Source organism: Penaeus vannamei, chromosome 3 (assembly GCF_042767895.1).
Source record: "Penaeus vannamei isolate JL-2024 chromosome 3, ASM4276789v1, whole genome shotgun sequence".
In the NCBI taxonomy this organism is placed as follows: Eukaryota; Metazoa; Arthropoda; class Malacostraca; order Decapoda; family Penaeidae; genus Penaeus; species Penaeus vannamei.
Window position 1 is genome coordinate 23,526,214 of NC_091551.1, and position 10,000 is coordinate 23,536,213.

The 10,000-nt window shown below is 43.4% G+C and overlaps 1 protein-coding gene across 2 annotated transcripts in view; it reads left to right on the plus strand.

Moving 5' to 3' along the window:
* Positions 1 to 10,000, plus strand: part of LOC113802248 (sodium-dependent phosphate transport protein 2B-like) — a 30,481-nt gene that overhangs the window by 11,784 nt on the left and 8,697 nt on the right. For both annotated transcript variants that reach the window (XM_070142723.1, XM_070142718.1), the window contains exons 2-3: positions 5,564 to 5,717; positions 8,405 to 8,545. In XM_070142723.1, the coding sequence (XP_069998824.1) occupies positions 5,564 to 5,717; positions 8,405 to 8,545 (295 nt within the window). The remainder of the gene's footprint in view (positions 1 to 5,563; positions 5,718 to 8,404; positions 8,546 to 10,000) is intronic.

Below are 10,000 nucleotides of genomic sequence, written 5' to 3' on the forward strand. Positions count from 1 at the left end.
TCCCCACATTTTATGAACGCGTCGGAGGAATCGCGGAAGTCATGTAAACCTGCCGGGAGTGTTCAAGGTTAAGGGTAGTTACAGGATTTTCTCGGCCACTTCCTGTACTTTCCCCTGAGATAAAGTAAGACAGGCATGACTGAAGATACTCGTTTGATTGTGTTGATAATCTGATTATAAGAGCTGTCTAAAGAAAATGATTAATGTTTCTGAAGTTAATTTGGCTTATGCCCGGAAAAAAATAGTGCCGATGGCCAAGTTTTATATTTAAAATACGCGTCTGGCGATCAGACACTGGAGTATCGATTCCATTGTTCAGATGAATCATTTGCTCGCTTTGTTTTTCGAGTGAAGGAACGAAAGCAAGTAGCATAGTATGCCGTGTCACAGTCCACATTTTCTTTAACACACTCTCGAAGGCCAACGAAAGTATAACATCTTAAAACTTCTTGGGAGTTTTTCTTCGCTTGCAAAGTTTAATAACATGTATCCACAATTGTCTAATATAGGCAAAGGAAGTGGTGCTGCATCTAATACCATATAGATTTTAAAGTCGATATTTTTTTCGTATTCCAGTTTGCACCCACCGCATCATCCAGGGATGTCTTGTAATGGGACACGCCCACTATTATATTTTATATTAGTGTTCTTGTTTCATCCTTGACTATACTAATTACTGGATATTGTCACTGTCAGTTGAATATACGGCCTGTTTTCATTTGTGTCACCCAAATCTATTATTGTATTTATTTATTTTTTTTTTTTTTTATAAAATAGAACAACAGATCATGTCAATGTGACCTCAACTCTTCCTGTTGCTTGTGGTCAGACTCTTAACGCTTCTGACCTTTATTCGAGATAAGTTAAGAGGCCACAGACCCCAGCAAGGTGCACAGACGCCAATCTTGCCTCATGTTCACCTTCCTTGGTAGCTGGGAAGTCCTCTTGTGTTGCTATATCTTCGCTATTCTCTACTTAACTGCTAAATGGAAAGAACAACAGCGCAATGTATATGGATGTGCACCTTGTTTTCATGGCCGGGCAGGTGCCAGAGCGTCGAGAGTAGCACTTCAAATCAATTTTCTCTCTGCCCATTATAAAGAAAGTGATCTTTGAATTCATCATAGGGCCTTTATTTTACCTTGAGAGGATGCAAACACACCCACACGTACACTATCAAGGTCACAGCCTGCATGCCAAGGTCAATTATTTGTTTCTCCAGCTTTTAAGGTAAAAGGGACGTTATGAGTGGCATTTGCTTTGCATTTAATCATCAGCCATAACATATTTAACTTCTAGAATTGATTGAAAAGTTATAACAGGCATTTGGTTTGGCTAGAAACCTCATAAACAAAGGCGCGGGCATAGTGACAATGCAGACAATCGGAAATGCCGGTCTATTTCCCTGCTGGCCAGAACAAGATGTCAATCAGTTATCATATAAATCTCATACAGGTTGTGCAAGGATATCCGTGCCACCAAACTGATGTCGAAGCTGATAATACACGGCAATGATGAACGCAATATACAAATGAAATTGGGGCAAAATTTTGCAACGCTACTTTAACCCTTTTCCTCCTGTATTAGGATGGGATTTTAGCCTCTACTGGGGATATGCGTCACAGTCTTTATCCTAGAGAGGTGGAGGCTCCGGTAGGGATTGCATCAGCGCGGGAACCACCTGTCTGCGAAAGAACGAGTTATCATGCACCAGAGAATTTGGGTACAAGCAGCACTCATTCAAATGCCGGTTCTTTTATCCGAGGAGCTGGTTCTGATTTGGTTCGATTGAATATATTTTTAGCCTCTCTCTCTCCTTCTCTAACCCTCCCCTTCTCTTCCTCTCCTCTTCTCTTCCTCTCCTCTTCTCTTTCTCTCCTCTTCTCTTCCTCTCCCCTTCTCTTTCTCTCCCCTGCTCTTCCTCTCCCCTTCTCTTTCTCTCCTCTTCTCTTCCTCTCCCCTTCTCTTTCTCTCCCCTGCTCTTCCTCTCCCCTTCTCTTTCTCTCCCCTTCACTTCCTCTTCCCTTCTCTTTCTCTCCCCTTCTCTTTCTATCCCGTTTTCCTCCTCTCCTCTTCTCTTTACCCTCCCTTTCTCTTCCTCTCCCCTTCTCTTCCTCTCTTCCTCTCTCTCTCTCTCTCAGTCCCTCCATCTGACTTGTCCCAAATTCCACATTATTACTAATGCCCAATATTCGAGCAGCGTTTTCCGTGTGCTCTGGACGAGGCCACTGTTTTCGGTTATCAGGTGGAAACTGCATTGGTTTCCTTTATTTTTTCTCTCTTTTTGACCGCATCATCCATGTATGCAACAATAGCATGAACCTGCAGTTGACTGCAGGTTCACAGGGCGGCCAGGTGTGACAGGCGCATCCGGCGGTCCTCAGCGTCAGTGTGAGAGAGAGAGAGAGAGAGAGAGAGAGAGAGAGAGAGAGAGAGAGAGAGAGAGAGAGAGAGAGAGAGAGAGAGAGAGAGAGAGAGAAGGAGAGAGAGAAGGGGGAGGGAGAGAGAGAGAGAGAGAGATGAGAGAGAGAGAGAGAGAGAGAGAGAGAGAGAGAGAGAGAGAGAGAGAGAGAGAGAGACAGAGAGAGGGAGGGAGGGAGAGAGAGAGGGGGGGGCAGGGGGAAGGGAAAACGAGAGAGAGGAGGGAGGTGGGAGGGAGAGCCCAGTAAGTTGAGCAACCGAGGATCAAAAACTAGCTTCCGCTGGTCTGAACAACTGAACACCTCTTGCTACACCCGAACACATTTCCTAGGCGTGAACTGTGGCAACATATAGAAGCCAGAGCCTGCAGTCACCTTAAGCATATTTGTAAGAAAGTTGAACACAGTATATGGGACCTACCTGTGTTAGGATGAAGGTCTAGTCAACAAGCATTGAAATGCGTTTGTTCACGTTTTTTATACCTGGATAATGAATGCAAACAAACAAACAAACACACACACACACACACACACACACACACACACACACACACACACACACACACACACACACACACACACACACACACACACACTGTACCACTAACCTTGGGGAGGGTGTAGAGGACCGTGCGGGCGGCAAGACCTCTCGCGAAGGCAGCCGAGAGGGCGTGCCAGCAACACAGCTTGGTTGGCAACAGGGTGTTTCCTAAAAGCGAATCATTGTTACATCACCAAATGAGCATTGAGATTTTTACTAGGTGACCTCTTGATCCCATAGACGTGCAGCATCACGGTCCCGAACAAGTAAAGATGCGTTGGACTCGTAAAAACTTGCCCGGGTGTTGTCCTTCCCTTCCCGCTGTGCTCGTTCTGTATGGCTGTGAGTCATTATCTCTCTTATCTTCCGATCAACAAGGTCACGTTCACGGGGTTACGACGACCAAGCAGGCAAAAAACATTCCTCTTCCATAAGGGACTTGAAAGGTACGAATGAGTCACAGGAACACAGAACGAGGCACTACATCCTTGCTGACCTCGCCTTCCTCGTTTCCTTTGTTTTTATTAATAATTTAGGTCGTGACAGTTGAGAAGGGGAAATGGTTACACATAGTGAAGAAGGATTTTTCTAAAACGAATTGTGATATTTTTATAGACTGAGCATTCCATTGTTTTGCGTTCATGACTTATTATGACTGCAGAACAAGACTTATACTTCATACCTTCCGAATGGGATTTTTCTTAAGTTCGCTATGCATCAAAGTCAGGCCCTTGTTAAGTATACTGCAGCTTTTTAAGACAATAGCAAATCCAGTGCTGTTTATCTTATCATCATATATCATCAAATGCAATGCGCTACGAACAGCCGACTTTGCGTTACTAAATTTTTGTCCATAGAAATGTAATAGGATGTTAGGGCTGGAGATTACGTGGTCCACTTGGAGAATAAAAAAATATCCCCCCAGTATCCCGCGCGTCTTCGTATCTTCACGCTAAACCTTCAGCCTTGGAAGCTTAGCATAGATAAAGACCTAAGAGACCTTGAGTGTGAAACCAGAGGGAATGTTATACTGTTTTTATAACTCGGGTCTCTGTCGATTATATTTGATAAGACAAGCGAAGAAATTGTATTTATTTGCAGTACATTTTACTAGGTGAATGAATAGATGAAAATGATACGATACAAATATAGCTTAATGTCATCTGGTCATTTCTTTGTTTTGCCTAACGCTGGCAAGCTATGGGAGACGATCATTCTGTCCATAAAAGTAAAGGTGATAAATCGGAACCTAGCATCTCTTACACGCACGTGTTCACATGCGTGCAAGGTGGGGGCAGAGAGGGGGGGGGGGCGGTAATTGCATGCGATAAGACTGATTGCAGGTGTGCCACCGGATGAGACTGATTATTGATGCGACACAGGTAGCGACAGTATAACTGCAGGTCATTTTCCCCAATCATATTCAGTGCATGTCAATATTATTGCCATGATTGGAAAAGAATCATCTCTGTGCCATCATGCTGTTTACACATTGTTTTGATAGCGTTAAAATATGTTATGTAAAAATGGAATTTATTTCATATAAAATGACATAACAACTTAAATACTAGTATGTTCGTTTTCATCGAGGTATGGGATAAACACCACCTGAGCTGTGTGTGCGGCCCACAGGTGTTCTCGCACAGGTGTAAACATAACAGTCGTGCATCACCAAGATATTAGTCAGGTTCGGGAGTGAACGAGGAAAGCCGTTCGCTGGTCGGGATGTTCATTTCACTTTTGGTGTTTGTTGGGTTAAATCCATCTGCGTGGAAAGGGAATTAGTATTGTTTTATATAGTGCGTAAAGATTTTTTGACAAAAATGTGGGGAGGCCTATCATGCATCAGTGAACGAGCGCAAATCGAGAAAGTTAATGGAAAAATAGACGAATGGCTGGAGCGCAAATCGAGAAAGTTAATGGAAAAATAGACGAATGGCTGTTATGTCGAGAGGAGCCGTTTGCTTTCTGAAGTATTTGTTCGACTAAAGTAGTTGTACCTGCCCTTAGCACAGCCGAGACAGCCAAACCTCATTTGTTAGTGAATGTATTCCGAGGCCAAGGTAATCACTGGGTTATATAAATTACCTTGCCCTATTCTGATTACGCTTTCCGATTATGTATTTTGTGAGTTTGGTCTCGAGGAAATGTTGATAATCTTAGACTTCAAATCCATCTACGTTCCATGATGTCAGCATTGTGATTAAAGTGTAGTACAATTTCACAATTCATGAAATGAGTATTTCTTATCATAGTGATGACACTACATTGGAAAATCAACATCTAGAGACTGGGAACACAGAATCTCGAGAACAAGCAAAGAACAGGGAACGCGCCCATTCATTGTCGGCTTCATGATAGCTCGTTATGGAATAATCGTCCCTTGATGGCGTGATGCGGAGGGGCTCATTAGCTGACGTCATAATGCAACCGTATCTTATCAGCAATCAGGATTCTTTCCGCTCGGTGATTTGGCGAATCAGGATATCGAATATTCTAGCTTTCCCTGTCTGAATGAGACATGTCACCCAGCGCTTTACATTTTTTTCTCACGTAGTAGCCCAAATATGCCATGTGTAACGATGCGTTATGTTTTCTGCAGATGGATAACGGCCACGTGAACACCGCCTACAATGGCGACACGCCTTCGAAAGCAGCGGACAAGGAGCGGGAGGTCCAGGAGCGCAGCCAGGCGAAAGTAAACGATCCCTGGGCCATCGTCGAGCTCGTGGAGGATTCAGGACCCAAGTGGAGTGGTGAGTGAGCTTCGCTGTTACCTGCAGCGCACGCACGCACGCGCGCGCGCACACACACACACACACACACACACACACACACACACACACACACACACACACACACACACACACACACACACACACACACACACACACGCCAAATATATATGTATGTATGCATGCTTCATTGCCCGCCATGCATTATATGGATCAGACCTTGCAGCAAACATTCATAAAGCCAATACGCCACCAAAGGCAGCGGTCATCGTTTCACTATTATAACGAGTTGCAGCTTATTAGTCGCTGAGTCATATAGTTAACAAAGGCCAATAATGCATATATGCATCCTATTACTTAGTACATGTTAAAGAGACACAGAGCAAGTGAATTACCATCGTCAAATCTCAATTTCTAATCGGTATAGCTGACAGGAGCCAGCCTCAGACAGACCATTCTATTTTGATCGAGAAAGAAAATACGCATTCCCCTTTCACTCCATGTACGCACTGGACCTGGATCGTGGAATTGTAGTTAGACCAGTTCTTGGCGTGACCATTAAGGCTCCAGAAACCTGCCCGACCATCCCTCCATCCTCGAATAGCGTGCGACGTACCTTTCACCTTGACAGTGGCAACGTGCCCACCTCTGCCCTGCGACCTAGGAGCGAGACTGCCCACTCAAGGTCATTATTCACAGATTACATTTCCCTTTTCCTTACACAATACTTTATAACGAATGTGACACCGAGAGAAGCTTTCTATTATGAAGAAAGGGCTGAGTGCTCCGTTACAGTGCTTCACAGTCATGCTTACCTGGCCGTTACATCAAGACTGACCAGATACATTATAAACATAGTTAATATTAATGAAACTGTTACTACACAAGTACTTGCTTTAAACGTAACGGTTAAGAATTGCGTAAATCACAGGGAATTCATAATTTAGCCAAACTTAAAATACTACAGAACAGCCATGTTACAAGAGGGAAGTCGGATAACGTTTCTTCGTTAACGTTTGAAGCCACCAGGGTGTGGCGTGTTATAGGTTGCAAACGTTGTACCATGCTTGCGATGGTATTGATCTCATTGAGCAATACATATTGCTAAATCAGCACAGTTTAGAATGAACCAAGACCGGTCCGACGCGCTACTGTGTTGAATTTAGAGCGTTTAATGTTTTAAACTGCAGAAATGGTGTTCTTACGATTTCATTCGTTTCGAATAAGAACACAGATCATTCCACAACATTCTGGATAAGATTTCCTTAATCGACCAGTATTTTCTCCATGCAATCTCGAGAGCAAGCGGCGGATCAACTAAAAAATAACGCAGCCACGGTCACCGTTGCCCAATCCAAGGACCACGGCCATGGACGAGCAAACAGTGACTGTATTTCAGCCGCGTGGCACGTTCCGGCGAGCGTGTTAAGCGGGCACTGGGGCAACTTTTTTGCCTAGGCATTAACTGACCGACTTCTATGTGAAACCCAGTGGCCGGACAACACCTGTTGCCTCCTTTTCGCAATAGAGAGGTTTACGAGAACAGCAGTGAAAATTAATTAGCAATGTGAATAAGCGAGATAATAGACGGTTGGACGTCTTGGTAGAACGAGTAAGAATAATGGCTAATGTCTAAAACAAATAAATGCGCCAGACATCAATGGACCTGTAGCAGCACGCGTAAGAATAAATGTTTACGCAATCACATGAGTTCAATGATCTTGCACTCGTTCCGACAAGCATGCACGCGCCACATTGTTGCTAGGCCTACTTAGGTACAACTGGTTTGACAGGAGTAGGCCTTATACTCTCCCCATCTATCGTGAGGCAAGATGTGTACTCTAATCTAAGATCCACTTCATAGTTCATCATCAGTAAAAAATAATAATAATAACCTGTATCTGTTTTCCAACGTTTCCATATTCATTAATATAAAACACGGGGATGAGTACTGGTAAGCACTTCCTTGCCAGTAGACCCAGACACGACTTCCATAGCCACCCGCAGTACAGATTCGCTTTCACAGCAGTCGCCTCACCCACTAGACAGAAACAGGGTTACTAGCCTCCGATGTCTTCAGGTCGTAGCTCAGGACACCGCCGTCCGTAAAAGGCAGCATTGGGACCCGAGCCAAGCCTATGCCCTCAGCATGATAAGGTGGGCGCCGTCTACAGCTCTTTCATCCCTTGCTCTACAGATGAAAGCTGCATAACCTTTCGCCCGGGTTTAGAACACGACATTCTGCTAAGGGGCTATAGGGAGAAGGGGGGTGGGGAGGGTGTTTTGTTTATCTTGTATATATTATTTATTTTATGTATGCTGAATATTAGTTAGCAATATCGGTATTGTTTTCTATGCGCTGGCCTTCGCAAAGAAAGTAGAATATGCTGTTTCATAGCACTTAGTGTTTTTTTTTTTTTCTTGTCTCTCAGTTGCTGTATACACCACTTAAAGAATATGCATACAATTAGAGGTCTTTATTTAACGACCATTCACACATAAAAGTTATCAACGCAATAATATGCAAATTATTTTGCATAACTGATATAAATTCTGTATTCATGCGTGCAGTGGCATTTGCTAAATGTTGATATCTGCCTTGCCTAGACGACATTCATACATTTATACATTCCTGCAGGGAAATTTTTGAATACTGCCATTGTCATGTACACGTGTAATACCCATGATTTTTCTTATCATCTTTACAGAAATGTCAACATCAGACAAGGCGAAGCGTATTCTTCTAAACACGAGCAAAATCTGCCTTGCCCTCTCTCTCCTGTACATGTTCATCTGTTCCCTCGACTTCCTCAGCGCCTCCTTCAGGCTCATCGCCGGAAAGACCACAGGTAAGTTCCACCTTGCGAGATTCTTCTACACGTCCGTCCTCGCCCATCTTAAAGGCGGAGGGAAGGCGTGACATCTCTGGTTTGCGGAATGTGTTTACTTTGAGTAATTCATCCTTGACCGTTAGTACCCGGGCGCGCAAACCTTTCGTTTTTGTAGCGACCCATAAACAGTGATCATCTCGCTGGAAGAGAGTGAAGGTGTTTTCACCATAGTTGGCATTTTCCTGCCATAAATAGTGATGGACAGTTGTTCCATATAGAGATGAAATATTGGCGATTATAATCCGAAATCCGAAAGCCGCAGGAAATGTGGACGGACTGCAAGAGGATTTACTCTCGATGTGATAGTCAATGATAGATCGAGAATGCTGATTCTTTATGAAGTTTGATTAAATTATTTACTAGATGTTTAACCAATCAGCACTAAGAAACCAATATCGTAGAATGTCTTCTATATATATAAATAAATATGTATATATAAATTAATTATTCATTTATTATCAAAATTATTGAATTTTTTATATAAAGAAATCGCGGTATCATTCATAGAATTCGCTACATGCTTGGTACTTTGTCGTATTTTCGAACCAGTTCTAGAAAGCTGTTCTAAACATCCTTGGTTTGTTTAGTTAGTCGCCAGCGCTCGGAAGCCAGTTTTTGCAAAAGCTCCTCCGCTGAGACAAGGGTCAGTGAGACTGTTTTCTTCTGATCGGGAATCCATGGCGTGTGTTAATGAAATCGATATCAAAAATAAATCGAATTATACTATCCTCTCATCGAACATGCCTATTTTGGATTCAATTTTAAAGAGATTAGGTAACGAGAACATAGAGCTTCAATTCTGTCCGCGTTGTCTGTTGAGGTGACCGAGATTTACGGACGCCTAACCCGTGGCAGATATGGCCTTTACCGCAAGGAGTGCTAGAAGACACCCGAAAAAAGTTGCAAAAATGCAAAGCTGAAGTAAAAGTAAACGTTCATTATGCAATGTTTGGTTCCTAACTACCTTTTATCGGCTCTGACTCTTGCCCAGTCATGTTTGTCTGCAGGTAAACAGACGTCTACTTTGCCTACCTACAATCAAAAGGGAGGTTTACATGAAAAGTAGTTATAGTATTTGAAGGATTTGGGAAATCGTGTTTTTTTTTGTGTGTGAGGGAGTTGCGGCCGTGCTGACGCCCACACAATCTTTCACTCTTTGCTGATGTTTGATGACAGCGAGACGTTCCTCTGCTGCCCTTCGAGGACTGTGTCTCCACAGCCTTGCTATTATTAGAAGACGTCTGTGAATTGGATATGAATGATATGCAAATGCCATGACTCGCCTTGACTACATTCTTATGTAGTAACACTTGTAGCAAAGAATGGGGTTCGGAGGCGCGAATATTGGCTGTTGGTCACTCCATTGTTCTATTCTGTGACACGCACACGGTCTGAACGGGATACATACCCCGG